Raw genomic sequence first — 19,051 nt, forward strand, 5'->3', positions numbered from 1 at the left:
AACTGTGAGGAGTTTTAGTCAAATCCAGAACTGAAATATGTTGCAGGATATTTGATCACACAGTGATACCTGAGACTGTGTAATAAAGTTGAATCAGGGGGCAAAGCCAGCAACTAGTGGACAAGAATTAGTCATTGAGTATGCAGAGGACCCAGGATCTGGAGAAAGGTACAGGAAGGATTATGGAGGGACTTGGAGATTCCCAAGATTTTTGGACTTCCCTTTTGGTCTAGGAAATGTAGAGAGAAGGTCAGCTGGCCGCTCCTCAATGCTTCTTTAATCTGTCAAGTTTTCACCACAACATCTGACTCCTGAGTCTTTATTGGTAATAGAACAACTTAGATGAACACAACAAAGATATCTCTTTTCAAATTCCTGCAGGAAATTTATTTTTCACACTTCCCTCACCAAAAGGATAAGGAAAATAATCCTGATATCTAGAATTGGTGAGTTTTTCCTGCATGTTTTTGTTCCACATATACCAGACTCTTAGAAAAAATTGATAGAAGTAGGCATAGGGCAAGACTCCCACAGACTACGTAATAGCCTAGTCACATCTTATTCAGCATGTCTTTTTGTACACCACACAAACTTCCACTACTTTTCCCATTACTAAGTCCATACTGGCTGAGAGAATGCCACAACCTCCCTGACATTTTGTGTGCAGGTTTCCTTGTTTCTTAAATCCAACCCTTTGTCATTCCTCTCCTCAGTGTTTAGAAGGCAGCTCAGTGTGTGCATTCTCAATAAAGTGTACTCCATGAATCTCTTTTCTTCTAACTGCCAACCACTTTTGATGCTTTGTCCGTAGTTTTCAGCCACCTGAAAAATAACATCTGTGTTATGCTTTGCCCTTTAAGTTCACCAAGGTTTCCTGTACTTAATTCACAAAAATCACAGAGAAACCAGTAACAATACCTAAGAAATATAATTCTCACTGCCAAGCTCATACATTTTTCTTCATTTAGAATCTACAAGAGTCAGGCTTAATGGGATTCCCCACAGTGTTCTCCATACTATTGTATTTTGTGAGAGAAAGTTCCCAACATTCCTACAACGTCATTACAAATACTTTACTGCCGGTGCCTCTCTATCGAAAGGACCAGCTTTCCCCCAGAATTCTTGTATTCATGAAAGTGACAGCCCATCCCTTTCTTCTTCTTATTGCTATGTGAAATCTAGCTCGTATCATTCTTCACAAGCAAAATTTCCACCAGGAATGCCTCATGAATGGCAATGCTTCTTTCATTATCTTGATCTCTAGCTTTCCAATATGCAATTTTCATTTCACTTGCTTGAGAAACTTCCACCATCCATTGTACACAGCTATTCATAAAATCATTCCGCGTGACTTGGTAAGTTGTGATACAAGTATTAATCTTTTGGTGTACATGCACTTACTGAAGTGACTTTCTTATTTCTGACAAGTTTCAAATATACTATAGATAATACACACACATACACACACATATACACCCAAACAAAGATTTAATTATCTCTAAAACCTTTAGTGTATTAAAGATTCATATGCCAAAAATAGTCTATTTCACCATGTTAAATGTAACTATCTGGCTGCAAACTCAGAGCATGTGGATTCTACTTTTTTTTTTCTTGGCTTACAAGATTCCCACATTTAATTCATCCAAATATGAAGCATTTGCTGATCCTAAAATAATCACTCAGGAGTATTTAAATATGTGAATAATGTGATTTAATTAAAAAGTATTTATTACTGGACTTTATAGGCTTTAATTTTGGAAGGGAATCTAAACTTTAAAATGTTTTGTGTAATGATATTTTAGGTTAAATATAAAATAGATAAAGATAAGAATCATGACCAAACTTCATAAAAAAGAACATGTCCCATTAAATAATTGAGTTTGTAGTGTGGAGATGTCTCTTTTAATTCAACAGGCCTCCATAGTACTTCTACCTCCAGAATTCTGTGATGTTAATCTCTTATGATAGCAATTAGTTTCCAAGATTTCTCAACTTAAGAGCTGACTAATACTATTGCTCAAGCTTTAGGTGTTTCCTGTTAAACAGAGGGGAAGGCCAATCAGAACTGTGTCAGAGATAAAAAGATGTTGAGAAACTGGAACATTTTGAGATGTACTGTCTAAACAAGGCTGTGGAAAGACCAAAAGGATCGCTATGTTCAAAACCTCAAAGGTTTTTCTGATAGCTGCTTTCCTAAACATTGGGATTAAAAGTTGAAATTCTTGTAGAAACAGGAATGCAAGCACACAGTTGCGCTAATCCTTGTCTTTACAAAATAACTTCAACAATGTTGTGGCCTTTTGGTAACAAATACACTGAGAAACATTTTTCTGTGAGGCGTCACCTTCTTTTTTCATACAAAGGAAAATTAAATGTTATTTTTAATTCTTGGGCCATATTTTATAACTAGTTTTATGTTTTACATTGCTGTGATAAATACATTTAAATGTGCAAGTTAACTTCTACAGTGTCTAAAACATAATTAAATAAATAATCCAAAAGAAACAGTCCTATGTGTAGTTTTCACTTGAGTATAAACATAAAAAATCGAAGACTTCTTTACAAAACAGAGATCATGTGTGTAACAAGTCTTGCTTTTCATGTGGTTTTATTTCATAAACTGATATTAAAATAATTCTGATTAAAGTACAAATAATTTATTATTATCAACTTTTTATTAAACATTTCTTTTTCATTTTTCTATATAATACTACTTACTTAAACTATCATATGCAGTCACAATTAGATCATGTTAATAAGTATAATTAAACATGAATATTTTTACTAATTTTGTTGGTTGGATCTCACAAGGTTTGTGGACTCTTATTAAATTAAATACCTTTTCCGTTAATTTAAGCAAATTGTTCTGATGTTAAAGTTGTGTATCCTTAGGAGATGCATAATACAAAAACGACCTTTTGGTGTCAGTTAGGTCGTAATTGGGTAGCAGAAGCAGGAAGAAGTGACATAACCCTGAGTTCTGGAAAGCAACTGAGTTAGTGTTCGTTATTAGGCTTGGCCTACAATCTTTTCTCCCTTAAATCTGCTTTTAAAAATCTATACCCCGCCTTAAGCTACTCTGTTCAACTGAATGTGAACATAGGATGTTAGCTCATTATGAAGAGCAGTACTCTGGAGGCAGAGGCCAGCCTGGTCTACAGAGCGAGTTCCTGAACAATCAGAGCTACCCAGAGAAACCCTGCAAGGAAAAACAAGTTACAAAAGAACTAGTTTGTTAACATTATTTTTGAGATTTCTGTCCTTTAAAGGAAAGAGTGTAAATGCTAGGATTTGGAAGTGGTTTTGTTGACACAGTCTGTGGATGGACAACGCGGTGCAGCCGCTGCTGATTTCCCTTTACATATTTCGCCATCTCCCTTCCCCAGGTGTTGCTGCCATCACTTCCTTTCCCTTCCTTCCCTTTCCTCATGGCAAGACGCATGGAAGAAGAGTGCTGTTAAGGCCTCTCCATTAATCAACAGGTATGGCGGTTCTCAGCTGCCCCCTCTTCTGAGCATTCCACTGCTGCGGTCTCTCTTTTCCACTTAGAAGACACCATTATCCACTGCACCGAGCTGAAAAGTATGGTAGCCTTGGGTGTGTTTTCTCTTTACATTTCCCACATGTGGCTCATTGCAGAATCCTTCCAAAGTTGTAGATCGTTTTTTTTTTTCCTGGATATAGAACATAGAAGAATTATTATTCTCAAAAAGGTGTTATGTTCAACCAATTGGAGAGAAAAGATCCTGCATTTATCAGTATGTCACTTTCAGCATTGTGCAAATAATGATGCCATACGTTTAAAGAGAGTAAAATAAACATACTTTGTGGATTTTAACTCAGAATTCAGTCTTATTTACATTTTAGAAGCATTGTATAAAATGATATGTTAATTTTAATACTTGTTCTCTGGGTTGAAAAACTTAGGTGTAAGCCAGATCACACACATCTACATCTATCTCAAAACTGCCATTCTGATGTGAAAGTCTAGTGCATGCTAATTCCTCCTGGAAAACTTCTATTTTGTCAACTCATCTGGTGGCATTTGAGGAAGATGGAAGAGACGGTTGTGTTCAAGCTGTCCCAAGATACCCTGAATTCAGAGTATTGCATTTTGAAAAGAACTGGACCCTCAGGGCACAAGTCTAGAAGAGTCATGACCAATAAAACATAAGCTCTTAGTCATCCAGGGGCAACGCCTGTCGTCTTGATTTCCTCTTTCCACTGGTGGAACTAGTCCGTCTGGCTCCTGCAGGGGCCTGTTGTGGATTTGTTAGGCTCCTCATGGTGTAGCTTTTTCTGGTTCTTTGAGACATGTGAACAGAATACTACCTTTGGGCTAGGAAGATTGTCGACAGATGTCTTTAAGAAAAAATGAGTGTGTCTTTAAGTTTGGCTGCGTGTGCAGTCCTTAGAACAGATATGTATTGACAGAGCAAATCACTTTTATTTGTATGTGTTTAGCTGGAGTTCAAAGATTTTAAAGAATTGTTTCTGTGTAACTAAGTATGTTGAAATGTCAGCAAACCTGGAAAGGCAATGAATCTCAGGTTAGATGATTAATCTTTAATTAGAAACATATGGCTTCCTGTCAAATGATCATTGCTTGATTATCCTTGAGAATCTCTCTTGGAACATTCTTTTATTCTTTATGTCTTAGTGATTTTGGCCTGACTACAACAAATTCTCTGGCCACAACATCTTACTCAACAGATTCCGTTGCTCATGTCCACGTGTGTTTATGTAGTTGGATTGCTATATGTGGAGACCATTTCACCAATGCCCATTGGGAAAAGATGCATTTACAGCCTATTTAGAGGTCGCTGTGTCAGAATGTTGGCCTCTATTTTCTCCCAAGTTTATCTACATAAATGTATTACTTTTAAAAATGTTTATCTGTGTGTAACAGGTAAGAACAGTGAGGATTGGTGATGTCTAACGTAACCAAGGTTACTCAGGAGTCTCTTAAGTGAGATGTGCCTCATGTAAATCCGATTCAGCCCATGCCATGTAGACACACGTTCACAGTGACCTTTGAATTTCTAGAGGACAGAAGTCCACCTGTCACTTAATGTATCCTCAGGGTGCTTGCTGAGTGCATGTTTACTGAGCAGTCATTTTTTTCGCCATACATAAACATGAAACATTTTCCTTATTTACATTCTTATATATTACTGCTTCTTTTACATTCCCTGTAGGTTGTAGCTTTTGTCCCTTATTAATTTCTGAGGTTACTCAATATAATATTTTCTGAGGAGTAATTCATGTATTACTTCATTTTTAAAATCTATAATTTTTAAAAGGTATAAAATTACCACACACAAAAAAAACATTATTCAATTCCATAAATTTACCAAGTATAATGATAGAAAAGAATACAATATTTTTATATCTTATGAAAGATAAAATTTCAAAAAATGTGTTTAATAGATTTGAAAAGGGTGAACCATAAAAATTATACCTCACATTATATGAAAATGAAGAAACTGTATATCAATGTCAAAATAAACATATGGATATATCTTTTAAAAAGAGAGGAGACCTAAAACTTAGATTTAGAGGTCGAAGCAAGCAGAGAAAATCATCTTGGATAGAAAGAATCAGAAAGTTAAAACTATTAAAATTAAAATTAAAATGAATTTTTTAATGATGAAAGTGTTATTGGAAAATGAAAGCTGAGCAAACTTTAAAATAATATGCAATAATATTGTGAAGCAAAAAAATTGACTTGGAAAGAAAAGCATTATATATGAGTTGAATTTGTCTTTATTAATAAGTCTTTGTTCTAAAATGTCTTCGATGACTACTTTTGTGGGAACAAGACTTCCCATTGTGTGATAAGGCCAAATGCATTAATTTTGAGCTATACATTTTGAATTTAAAAGATTGTGCCAAGAAAATACAGTTGAAATAGTTCTTGATGGAAAAGTAAGGTCTATGTCAAAATATTCCACCTGAGCACATTCTACCTATAAGTCCAAAATGAATGAACTCACCCTTATAGATCCATAGATGTACAGATCAATTTGTGTCTCTTTTCATTATGTGGGGTGACTGGTGCATAGAACACATGTTTTTTGTTTGTTTGTTTGTTTGTTTTAATTTCCCATGGAATTTTGAAAGCAAATAGATAGATCAGTGGTCAACAAATCTCGTATTTAATTATGCATACACCCTCCATATATGTCTGTAAGATTTTCTGCTGTGTGCATCAGTAATCTCAGTGACACTAATGTAAAGGTATCTAGCTCACTCTGCTTTAGTGTATTTCAGTTCCCCACTTTTCCCTCCCTCCCTTCTTCCTTCCCCACTTCTCCCCCTCCCAGTCCCTTTGCCCTACCCTATCCCCCACTCCTGGGTATTCTTTTTGAGCAATAATTTACTTTCCTTTAACTTTTATTTGTTCATTGGTGTTCCCTCAGGGAAAAGGAAAACCAAGTGCTGTTTCTTTTCCAAGTGCAAGTATTTTCAGATTTAAATTCAGACTGACACTACGTCATAATGTCTAGATGTTTATGTCTCTCTCTATATTTTTTGCTGGTTCACAGCTCAGCCATCTAATTTTTCCATTCCTTGGTTGCAAATCCTTTTAGTGTTCTGGTTATTATCAATTTCTCCTTTAAATCAAAATGCTTTTTTGTAAAACAAGAAGTTCAGGATGGGCCACCTCTTTTTATACCCGTATTTAATCTGTTTGAAGAATCTAGTAATTTCATTGAAATATCTTCAATCTTGAAAAAGAAACAGAGCTTAGAACTATGTAAGACTTTGGACATAATTTTTATGTGCATATGTGGGTTTGGACTGTAGGCAATAAGTAATAAAATGAATAAAATCATAACATTTAGAAGCAAAAAGCATTTTTGGAAGAACTTAGTCTTTCTTAATGCAAATCTTTACCAAAAGACAAGCAAATTCAGCACTAAAAAATAATATTTTTAAGTTGATAGTAATGCCAGCAGAGAAAAAAAAAAGATTCTCTGAGTTCAAATTATTGACTTAACTGATAACCATATGAGCTCATCTATAACAATAAGTTTCAGAGAGGTCAAACTAGAGCAAAATAAGAATAAAAACTGAGTAAGGCATGTGCTGTCAGGACTGTACTAATAAAAGCTACTACAGAGTACATTCTTCACTTATGCACACCCTTGTTTAATGCCAAATTGCTGTCAATGTCCCTTGGCGAGTTCTATTTATGAGTAGATTACAACACACTCTCAGAGGCCCAGCACATCTAACTCTCAGTGAGTGCCGACACAGAATATATGGTCTTTCTGGAGCTGTGAAATTTAATTAATTTGCTGGCAGAGTACGGTGTTCATGCCACATGCCTTTGCCCTGACCCTGCTCAGAACTTCCATTTTCAAATGTGCTTCATATATTGTAAGCCTATATCATCTTAATGACGCTCTTCCATGTGGTAATTTTAGTGCTTGACTTAATTTTCTCAAGTGCTCCAGTGCCTACATGCATTCTTTTTTTTTTTTTCTGTAATACCAGCTGTCGTTTGCTAAGTTGCATGAATCTTATGTATGCCCCCTTCTGATTTTTGATATTTAGATCTCAAACCATGACCCTTTCAGTATCACACTAAATCTAAGATTCTTAGGTAAATTATTAAAGCAACAGGAAACCTCTATCTCCTTAGTCTCTCACTGCTATTGAAGGTATAAGTCGCGTGCAATGTATCTACTATCTTCAACTTAGTATCATAAAGACCAGTATGAACGGAGGAAGCTATGGAGTAATCACCCCTTTAATCTCACCCACTGCAGAAACCTAAGTCTCTTGGACTACATCACCTTTAAAGCCATTTTTTGGCTTTCTATAAAATATGGAAGACTAGGGAGGTTAGAAATTGGGATTTTGCTCTGGCTTTGCCAGTAACCTGACAGAAGTATGATTCGTCATCTGTAAAATGGAGATATGAAGCCAGTTAAGAACGGCTTTTCAGTTAATGGAGGTATTTACTTTCATTTCTTGAGCTGTATCCTCAAGAGCGCTTCTGGGAACTTTCTTTTTTTTTTTTTCCAGTGGTGTGGAGTACTGTGATCATGCAATTAATTACATCATATTTTCACAGACTTGCTGCATAAATCTTCAAAATACTTATTAAAAAAGAAAAACTTATAATTTTAAATTGTTATATTTTCCTTAGGGATGTGTATATGTACATGACTGTGTGTGGGAGTGGGTTACATATTCAGAAGTGTGTGTGTGTGTGTGTGTGTGTGTGTGTGTGTGTGTGTGTGTGTTTGTGTGTTATATTCAAGATGTGTATGTTACCGGTAATTGTTTGGAGCCTCACCTGTGGTGCCATATGTTAATGGGAGAATTAAGGTCTAATCTTGGGATTCTTAATACAAGAATTTAAGATAGAAAGAAAGAGAAAAAAAAAAAGCTTGAGGACAGTTTTATTAGAGTTCAGAAGAAAAACTCCAGGGCAGTCAAGGTATTAATCTCAGCAGCTGTCAGCGAAGGAAGATGGAGAGTGGTACAGAGAAAAGTCTGCCACTTATAAACACCCACATGGCAGCCGAGCAGCCACAGGGTAGGGGTGAGGGCTTAAAGAAAGAGTAAAAATTCCTAAAGTAGCCAAGAAAGAATGCTTAGGCTCCAGACAAATGCAGGAGAGAGAGAGAGAGAGAGAGAGAGAGAGAGAGAGAGAGAGAGAGAGAGAGAGAGAGAGAGAGAGAGAGAGAGAGAGAGAGAGAGAGAAGAGGAAAGAAGGAAGGAAATACGTGGTGTTTTTGCTTCAGGATTCAGAAAGGTGATAAACCTAACAGAAACTTGGGGGGCAGGGAGATAACAACTGCACAGAAGGTAAGAGATCTGGGAAGGAAAAGTACTTTTCCTCAGCAAACAGATAATTACGCCTCCCATCTCTTTAGTATAGCTTACAAATCCGAATTCAGAGGGTTGGTCCCTGGCCGGGGGGGACTGAACTGGATTCACTCTCAATGAAAGAAACAATGGCATGTCTCCATTCGGAAACAGAGTCCATTCTTTTGAACAGAGTGAAATAGCTTCTCGTTAGGGAACATTCAATGGTACTGTGTGTGTGCGTGCATGTGTGCGTGTGCATGCGTGTGTGTGTGTGTGTGTGTGTTTCTTCTGCTTAAAAATATTTGAGCCCAATTAAATGTTTTGGGAAGGACAGGGCCAGTAGGATATTTGCAGAACTTTAATAGAAGCTAGATGTGAGGAGTGAACTCACACTTCGTGACTCTTTGTTCTAGAACAAATGACAGTGGGTTCACACAGTGAAGCATATCTCTGTGAAAATATAAATTTTACTACTTGCTCATAGAAATGCTCTTTGAAAACTGGTCCATAAAAAAGCCTGTGCTGTTAATTCTGTATCAATGAAGACATTAAACTCTAAGTTGAATGACAATTTTCCACTCCCATTATTAACATTCATAAAATAGTAGAATTTTAGACGTAATGAATTCCACTTCTAATGCCATTTAACAACAGCCGTGTGGCAAGCAAGCAGCCATGTGCTGGGGACAAGGGCTTTAAGGAAAGCATATAAACCCTAAAGTACCAGAGAAAGACATGATATTAGCAATAATTCTGTACTGTAGTTTGGTGACATCATTTTCAAAATTCTTTATTGGGCCTGATGATTGCAAATTTGTAAAATCTCTAAAAAGATGACTCTTTCTTAGAGAATGCTATAATACTCCAGTGACCTTTTCACTCACTAGATCTGTCACTGGGAATAGGATGTCACTAATTTTCTTTTGTGAACCCAATATTCACTTTGTTATCTGGAGACTGGATGCTATTTTTCTACTGCGATAGGAATGATGATCGTGAAAATTGTAAGAGATGACTTACAAAAGTAATTTGTTTGGTGATTTTCTAGTCACTAAGGTATAAAATATAAAGTATTTGCATAGACTCTGAAATTATTTTACCTGGAAGAGATTATAAAAATTTTCTTTTTTGAAATGTAGCTAAGAAGAAAACAGAAGGAAGGAAGGAAGGAAGGAAGGAAGGAAGGAAGGAAAATAGGAAGAAGGAAGGAAGGAGGGAAGGAAGGAAAGAAGGTAGGAGGAAGGAAGGAGGAAGGAAGAAAAGGAGGAAGGAAGGAAGGAGGGAAGGAAGGAAGGAAGGAAAGAAGGGAGGGAGGGAAGGAAGGAAGGAAGGAAGGAAAGAAGGAAGGAAGGGAGGGAGGGAGGGACGGAGGGAGGAAGGAAGCTTTTCTAGAGAACTGTGAGCAGATATTCCAAATCTTACACTGGAGCGACCAGGAGGATAATGAAAAATAAAGATCTTGCGTTTCAGTTGACATTTTCTTCTGCATCTGTGAGTGGACTACATGCCTTGAATCAGCAGGACAAAATAGGACAGCAAACAGTTCTGTACATGAGAAACAAAACACCACCAGGTCACATGGTCTGCTGCCTCTCTGGAGGAACATGAAGGACAGTTTGGGCTCTTTGCAAAGTTTGAAAAAAAACAAACAAAAATTCTTTATAATCTACAAGCAACTTTTTATAGATGTGAAACCTGTAAGAAAAAAAAAAAAAGGTAACTCAACCTAGAATCATGAACTGCCTAACAAGAACTTGTCAGGCCCATTGTTTACCTCTGGACTTTGGAATGCAGCACGCTTCCCTTTGGGTTTGTAGCAAACAAGACAGGAGACAGTTACCAAAGATTCCCAAATAAACATTAAGCAGACATAGCCATCATTATTTGTGCTTCTCTGTCCCTCCTAATCAGCACAGCAGACATCAGCTAAATAAACAGAACGTCTTGTAAAGAAAACTGTTAGCACAGATGCATTAGCTGATTGCAGTAGGATACCGGTTAATTGTAGGGGAGGGCAGATGTCCTTAGATGACTATTGCACGTTGCTCAGCATTTTAACACTTTGTGTTCTTTCTTGAGTATACTATATGAAAAGTCAGTGACTTGAAGTAAGGCAGAAAATATAAGAAAAGATTTTCAAAGCAATTAAGGAAGCTAAGATTTAAGTTTGGTATTCTAACAATCCATCTCTATATTTACACTCAAAATAAAGAGGAGGCAGGGAAGGATGATAGTTTTGTGAAGGTGTTTTAGACTACATATAGTTTCCCAATAAAACATAATGATTCCTATGATATCTTCATATTTTTGAATTGGTTATCCAATAAAAAAAGGATTGTGTTTGGTATGTCTTTAAATATATGAATTAAAAACATTTTTCATATTTGTTTCATATTACACAGCTATAAACTGTCATCTTCTAGCACACTGAAACTCTAGTTTATCATGTAAATGAAAGAAAAAGTAAAGTTAAGCTCTTTCTGAGCGAGCACTCAGGTGGATACTTCTAGGTTACCGGAGAATATCCCAGGGTTATTTGAGGGAGAAAGAAGCAGAGCTCAAATAACGAGGATAAGTTCTGAAGTACTTAATGTTACGAAATCTTGATGATCAGAGATTGAAGAAAGAAAGGGAGTATTTGTGTGTGGGAGAACAGAGAGGAGAAGGCAGAATAAAACCAGGCAGAACAAAAGACTTCTGCTTACAAAGAGCAAGGAGGAAGGAAGTTAGAAAATTTTTGAATCAGTCGTGCCTTTAGTTAGATTGCGTGTGTTTACAGAGAAAGGCAAGCAGCTGGAATGTGAGCTGGGAGTCCTGGAAGTGTAAGGAAAACCAGGGTGTCTCACATGGGTTAAGTGGGTTGATACAGTCAGTCTAGAATATACAACATAGATATGTGATGGTTGTAGGTCCATGCATCATATCAACTACACATCAAGCAAATCCTTGACTCACCTTTGAATTTGACATAATAGTGCTAAACAATAGGGTAAAATGGAAAACACCTATATGTGGTTGTGTGAATTTTCAACCTTTTAAAAATTTAAAGAGCAACCTGAAAAAAATGTAATTTATGCAATATATAATGAGTCCATTTTAATTTTTGGAGGAGTATAATGTTTTTATGAGTAAAATATCCTTTTGTTTTTTGGCCAAACACTTCAAAATTCTAATAATATTTGACACAATAAATTAGGTGAACCTGGGCTGTGAAAAAGTTTACTAGTAAAATTAATAATTTTGGACATCACAATATATTTAAAGGATATACCACTTAGTCTTTTTTCAGAGAATTTTAATATGTCGTTAACCTAACTAGAAAAAATAAGTCATATATATCATATAAATGACCATTTTTTTGAAGTTGGCACTACAATAGACAAAACTCAAATCCTTTCACTACAAATAAAAGAATAATTTAAAAAAAATATGAAGTGATAAATCCTAAGAGTGATTTAACTAATATACAATAAGATATGTTCCAAACATAACTATTTCATATACATTTAATTATAGTGCAAATAGTACAGCAGAACGCTACATCAAAAGTTAGAGACTATGTCATCATTTTTAGTAATAAGGAGGCATTATCTTGAATGTATTGCATAAATCTTAAATCACTAGATTACCCAAACCAGGTGATTCCAAACTTAAGTACCAAGCATTTCCAAAGATGTAATTCAGGCATTGCACTTATAATTTAATATGTGTTTAGCTTTTACTTTCAATTAAAGTCTTATTTATGAGATTAATAATGAGAAAACCTTTTTGAAATTTGCTCATAAATTGAGGGGCATTAAAAGGAGCATTTTAGTAATATGACATCCTTTTTCTTTAAAGCCAAATGTTTTATTCTAAATAGCTGAGATTTTAAAGCGGTATGTGCTAAGGAAGTATGTAATATACACAGCATCATTACTAATTAAAGTGATGAAATATTACTGGGATTTTCTGAATCATAATTTCAGGGTTGTAAATTATTTTGTCTTATGTAACAAGTTTTATATATATATATATGTGTATATATATATATATATATATATATATATATTTTAGGAAGAAATAGAAATAAAAATTTCAACCAAGTCTTGGGCGAATATTCTCGGGAAAAGAAAAGCCATCAACTATCAACAACTGCTCGAGTACTTACCGTGGCACAATTAAGTCACATAGAAGCATTCCAGCAGTTGTATAACATGTTAGCACTGTAATGTGTAGAATGCTTTCTTCCAGAATTCTCATGGCATCCAATTCATTGTCAGTGTGTATGGATCATTTTTGTTCCTATGATCATGTCTTGTTGGGATTTATTTTGTTGATAGTAAAATTCAAGTGAAACTGCAAGTGAATGTCATCTTGCATTTTTATCTTAAATAGACAACGGCATATATTTTTATTTTCTCTACTATTTTAATAAGTGGTTGCTATTCATTTATCTCTCTACTTTGAAGAAATAATTAAGATCTTCCATTTCATTTGCTATGACTGCTAAGTGAAAGGGGAAAATGAAAGATGAAAGACTTGATGATAGAATAATTTCATGGGAAAGCAAAGTGCTTGGACTGAATTGCCTTATGTTCAATATTGGTAGATAATCTAACTACTCTGTGACCCATTTCTGGACCTGAAAATGGAATAAATGCTAGTGTACATGAAGCTTCCTTAATTCATGCACACTTTATAGGAGTAGTGTGAAATAAAATATACAAAAGGTTCATATTTATCATTAACTACCAAAAGAAGTAGTCCTCAAATGTATCTTGGATATGCTTCATCTAAGAAGAAAGCATAGGATGAGATGTAATAGAAATTTGATAGTTAAAGAAGAAGCTATAAATGGCAAGGATCACAGGAATATTTGGGGAAATAATTGTAGAATATAGTCACGTTAAATAGAACACTTACAGTGACATTGTATATGTCTGTTTATTTGAATAAAGTAAGATTAAGGAAGTGTAGAAAACATGCAGTTTCAAATAATTTGCATGTACAGACAAAAAGAAAAATATATAAACTTGATACTTTATATTAAGAGAGAATGTAAATTTAATTCCTCATTTATCGGTCAATAAAAATGTATTTGTATTTTCTTTGAAATGATTAATGCAAGTAGAACTTTTCCACCACCAATGTGAAGCTCAATTCAAGTTGCATAATTTTACTCCATCTAGAAAATAAAAATAGGGCCACAATGAGACAAAAAACCTCTCTACTGTTTTATTAATTAAAATTATTTGACATTTTCAAATGTGGAAAAATTAAGCAAGGCAGTGATGGTGTATGCCTTCAATCTTGGCACTCAGGAGGCAGAGGCAGGTGGATCTCTGTGAGTTTGAGTACAGTCTGGGCTACCGAGTGAGTTCCAGAACAGCCACAGCTACACAGAGAAACAGTGTCTCAAAAACAAAACAAGAAAACAAAAAAAGCTTATATTTATTTGAATATATAATTTAAAACAATACAGTTGTTTCAGTTAAGTAATCTAGGTGAATGAGACATGTGACCTAAGGAAAAGAAGACATAACTATGTCTTGACCTTGAACTCATATCTCGACATTGAGCATTTGTGGATTCATAAGGTCTTCTATTTTCTCTTTCTTCAGCAGATATTCTCTTACATAATGAATACAGTCATGTCTCATTTCTTACATGGGAACATTTATAAAATACTGTGTAACCGACATTACTCTTTTAAAATAACGAGTTTCAATCATATTATCTTAATAAAATTATTTAAATAGACTTACAAAAGCACTATGGGATACTGGCAACTATTCATACTTACTTAAAGCGCAAAGCATATAAAGTGCAGAGGAAAAAAATCTGTTTTTCAAGCCTTGTCAGAGAGGCTTTCTCAAATTAATCATCATTTGTCATCACTTTAAATGTTTAATCTGAAGACTATGAAAAAGTTATAATGTGGTATTTGTACAATTATGTGTACATGCGGGTGCTCAGCCATGTTCATGTTTCTAATTGAAAGTAGAAGACAACCTGTTAATCTATATTAGGGAAACATTTTTACACCTAAGACTTTAGCAACAGCCTTGAATTCATATTGCTATTTATCTTGCTGGTTTTACCAGTTTTCTCTATTTTGAGGGAATTGACAAGAACTTGGCTAGCCTACCTCCAGGAGAGTAGCCATCTTGTAGAACAAGGTATGTTTCCACCACTGTTTAAATTAGCCAAGCCACTCACTGTGTTACAACTCTGGCATGTATCTGTCATGGGAGGATGGGAATATAGGGCTTATTGCGACTGCAATTCAGGACGAGAAACAGAGGGACATGTATTGGGGCATGTTTTGGGGCACATACTAGGGCGCTACTGAAACTGTCGTGTGGACTACAAGACTAAGCAATTGTTACATAGTAGTACTCCATTGTTCAAGGTTAGCATTTACCTTATCAAAAATAATACACCTATTGCTTAAACCTATGTGCTTGGCTTGAAAGCTTTAGATTTGTCAGATGTTTTTCTAAATCTGGTGATAAATGCTGATTTTACAGTATTCATACACAACACACACAAACACACCACACATACTTTTAGTGTCTGTGATCTTGTAAATTCCAAATAAAATTTTCTAATTCATAATGATTTCTTAATATATTTTACTCATTATAAAATGAAGTACCTTTACAAAAATTCCAGTTACTAATCTTGACTGACAGAAAATGAGACCACAGATGAATGTCTTCATGCCTTGTCTTGTGTTGGTAGAAAGACTGACTGTATGGAATTTAATTGACTGTTTCTGTTACTTTTCCTTCACATTTGCATTTCATGGCAGTTGGAATGAGTGCCTAGTCTTGCATTTTTCACAGTTCATGTGTAACAAGCTCTAGTCTATGCTCATGGTAGTCTGTGCCCTGCCTAACAGGAGCAGATTTCAGAATGGAAGCAGACATAAACAACATGAGTGAACTCACATCCCCTCTTATCATTTCCAGACTGATTTTTTTTATCAGGTTGAAGAACATCCTAACATTATCAATCCTTCTGAACTCCTTGAATGAGGCTTATTTGAGATCAAAATGAGTCTTACAGATCATGATTGTATCAGAGATACCATATATTTACTTAATGAACCATACCACCCCAATTTCACAAATGGACTGGACATAAAACACGTGAACTTTCCATTTCAAACACAGGCTTTATCTCGTTCTCTTTATGTGGCTTCTGCAAACACATGTATTTGGGCTTTGAATACTATTCCATTTTCTACTGATACTAAATTATCTGAACACTGTCTCATCACAGTAGTTATGTGGACTGAGGCTACTCTATGTATAGGTTTTTATTTTCACACCGGAATTCCTAATTTGTGGCTTCCATCAGCTATAGGAGAAAATGTCAGGTGCTTGTTTCTTAGGAAAAATAGTTAATACTTTTTTTTTCTGAGAGCTTACTGCACTTCATTTTCAGTATTTAGGCATATAAGGGCTTTCAATGGAATGGGCCACATTTCTGATCTCATTTCAGATATGCTGATTCAGAGCTTTGGAAACAGAAGTAACAGTATTGGATGTCTGTGTGAATGACTGATGTGAAATTCAATGTTGGCAGTTTATAAACAAACTAAAAGTCCTTTCTTTTTTTATTTTATAGATGGACTATGTATATTTTTGACTTATTCTGCTTGTTTATTTTTTCTTTTATTGTTTTTTTTCCTTTTCTAAAAAATACTTTCCTTAATGTTTTGAGATTATAATATAATTACATCATTTTTCCTTTCTCTTTCCTCCCTCCAAACCCTCTCATATACCCCTCCTTGCTCTCTTTCAAATATATTCCAAAATACATAAATACAGCCTGCTTAGTCTATGTAATATTACGTGTATGTATGTTTTCAGGGCAAACCATTTAGTATTGGATAACCAATTTGTATGTCTTTACCTAAGGAAGACTATTTTTCCTACTCTCAGGATTCTTTGGTTGCCTATAGTTCTTTGTGTAGGCTTGAGACCTTGTGATATTTCCCTTGTTCACAAAAGGAAGTCTATTACTGTTTTCCTTATTTACCAAATGTTTAGACAGTCATGTTGGTGAGACTTTATGGGTGTAGCTTCTGACCTCCCTGGGAGAAAAAGTCACACAGCAAACTTTCTGACCCTTCAGATCTTACAGTCTTTCTGTAAGGCCCTGAGCCTCAGGTGAAGTTGTTTTGTAGATGTGTCTAGTGGGACTGGGTTCCAGAGCTCTGCATTTTTATTGACTGTGACTAATGATGTCCTTAATTGTAGCAAGCACACAGAGTGGTCCTTTCTGTTTCTTTGCTGAAGATTCCCTTTCAGCAAAAGTGAGGAATATCCATAGCATAGTTGATGTGATTTTTGCTTAATTATCTTTAATTCCTATTTATGATATATTGTTTAGTACAAAGGGTTTTCGTCATGCTTTGAAATTTGTAAGAAATGTATCTATATTAATTAGTTCACATCTTGTTACTTTAAATTCATCAACTGTACATTTAATTTGTTTTATATTCAAATATGAGTCTTAAAAAAGTAGTCTTTAAAATAAGTCATTTTTATTTTAAGTGTGTGAAATTTATATATAATAAGAAAATATAAGCATTTTCTGCAATATATATTTATATTTGTCAATCCTAACTCAAATAAAGGAAATAAAATAGTTTAGCATAAAGTAAACCATGGAAATACATTAATTAAATAATCTATATTTCCACAACTGTAATTATGTGGTATATTTTAAATTAATGAGTAATTGTGGAGAACATGAAATTTGATTCTTCCACCTTCTTTACAAATTTCAGTGAATCATTAATATAAAAAATTCGCTTTACATTTGTTTGACCAGAGTACTAAAATACTCAAGCCCCCAATCTTCCCTACAAATGAATGTTTTCTTGGATCACAGATGAGTTATGAAATTACTTTTTCATGGAACTCTAAGCCTTTAGCTCTCAAGAGTGATGTTGCCAAGTGATGCTGAAATCTTAAGGAGGCAGAAGTAGGAGATTTGAAAAAAAATATTGAGGAATGTATTGTGATATAGATTGCCACAATAATGGTGATACAGCAGTAGGGTGCCTAGCATGTGCAAGCAAGTCAAAAAATTGAAAGGAGTGGGAAGAAGATTAAAGGGGGAAGGGACAGGAGGGAGGGAAGATTTTATTCTAAATTCAAAAGTATCCTTGGTCAAATTGTTGCAGAAAAATTACTGTATTTCTATATCTGGCTGAGATGGCCATTTTCATTTAAAAGTATTTGTCTACCTGAAAATGCGTTCTCTCCTAGAACTTTTCAGGATAATTCATTTTCAGCACACGACATGATTTAGGCGGTTCGCCTGCCCTTGTTAAACATGGGTCTGCTGTTTCTGACCACCAACATTATAACTCATCAGACTTTCCAAGCAGGAGCTGTTTAAATCAAAGGATTTTCATTGTGGATCCCTGAGTGCTACTGGCTAGACCTAAGGGCTGGAAATACACTCTACAAGTAATTGCAGAACCCTGTTCTCCAATCAGCATACATTGTTGCAAAGGAAGAACTACGCCGTCAGAATTGCTGCCTAAGTTACATCTCAGTCTGTCTTTTGAACTTGGAGTCCTACATATTTAAATGCCTCCACTAAGTTATAAAGAACGTGACACTTTTACCTTCCATAAAAGTGTTCAACCCGGCGGTGGTGGCGCACGCCTTTAATCCCAGCACTTGGGAGGCAGAGGCAGGCCGATCTCTGTGAGTTCGAGGCCAACCTGGGCTACAGAGTGAGTTCCAGGAAAGGCACAAAGCTACACAAAGAAACCCTGTCTCAAAAAAAACCAAAAACAAACAAAAAAAGTGTTCAGGACAAAACCACACTTTTTGATTTATCTGATTACTCATAAAGGATAACTGCCATTGTTTTGTAGGCAGGATTTGAAATCTATGAAGTGTTTCATGGCAGATTTAGTGTATTGTTCTAAAATGCAGGGTAGTAGGTTTTTTTTTTGTTGTTGTTGTTATTTTGTTTGTTTTATGGAAAAGGGGAACATTTAGGAACATTTGGGTAGGAATAAATAGAGAGAAATAAATTTAAGATGATCCTTTTGTTTTTGCTTTGTTGAAGGGGGTGGGACATAAATTGACTAAGCAAGCAGTTTTCCTTTTTTGTTTCCAAATCTCAAGTTAGAAGTCGAGAATCACATACAGACTCATCCGTGTTAAGTGACCAGCTCCCTTTTGTAGTTGGGAGCAGTCTACTG

General features: G+C 35.2%; 1 protein-coding gene across 6 annotated transcripts in view; it reads left to right on the plus strand.

Annotated features, from left to right (window-relative positions):
- Pcdh7 (protocadherin 7) overlaps nucleotides 1-19,051 on the plus strand; it is a 422,637-nt gene that overhangs the window by 233,440 nt on the left and 170,146 nt on the right. For 2 of the 6 annotated variants that reach the window (XM_052734955.1, XM_052734956.1), the window contains exon 3: nucleotides 3,387-3,482. The exons of the other annotated variants lie outside the window; for them this stretch is intronic. In XM_052734955.1, coding sequence (XP_052590915.1) covers nucleotides 3,387-3,475 — 89 coding nt within the window. In that variant the 3' untranslated portion in view covers nucleotides 3,476-3,482. The remainder of the gene's footprint in view (nucleotides 1-3,386; nucleotides 3,483-19,051) is intronic. 6 annotated transcript variants of the gene reach the window in all.

This window comes from Peromyscus californicus, unplaced genomic scaffold (assembly GCF_007827085.1).
Source record: "Peromyscus californicus insignis strain IS unplaced genomic scaffold, ASM782708v3 Scaffold_13__1_contigs__length_99412109, whole genome shotgun sequence".
Lineage (NCBI taxonomy): Eukaryota > Metazoa > Chordata > Mammalia > Rodentia > Cricetidae > Peromyscus > Peromyscus californicus.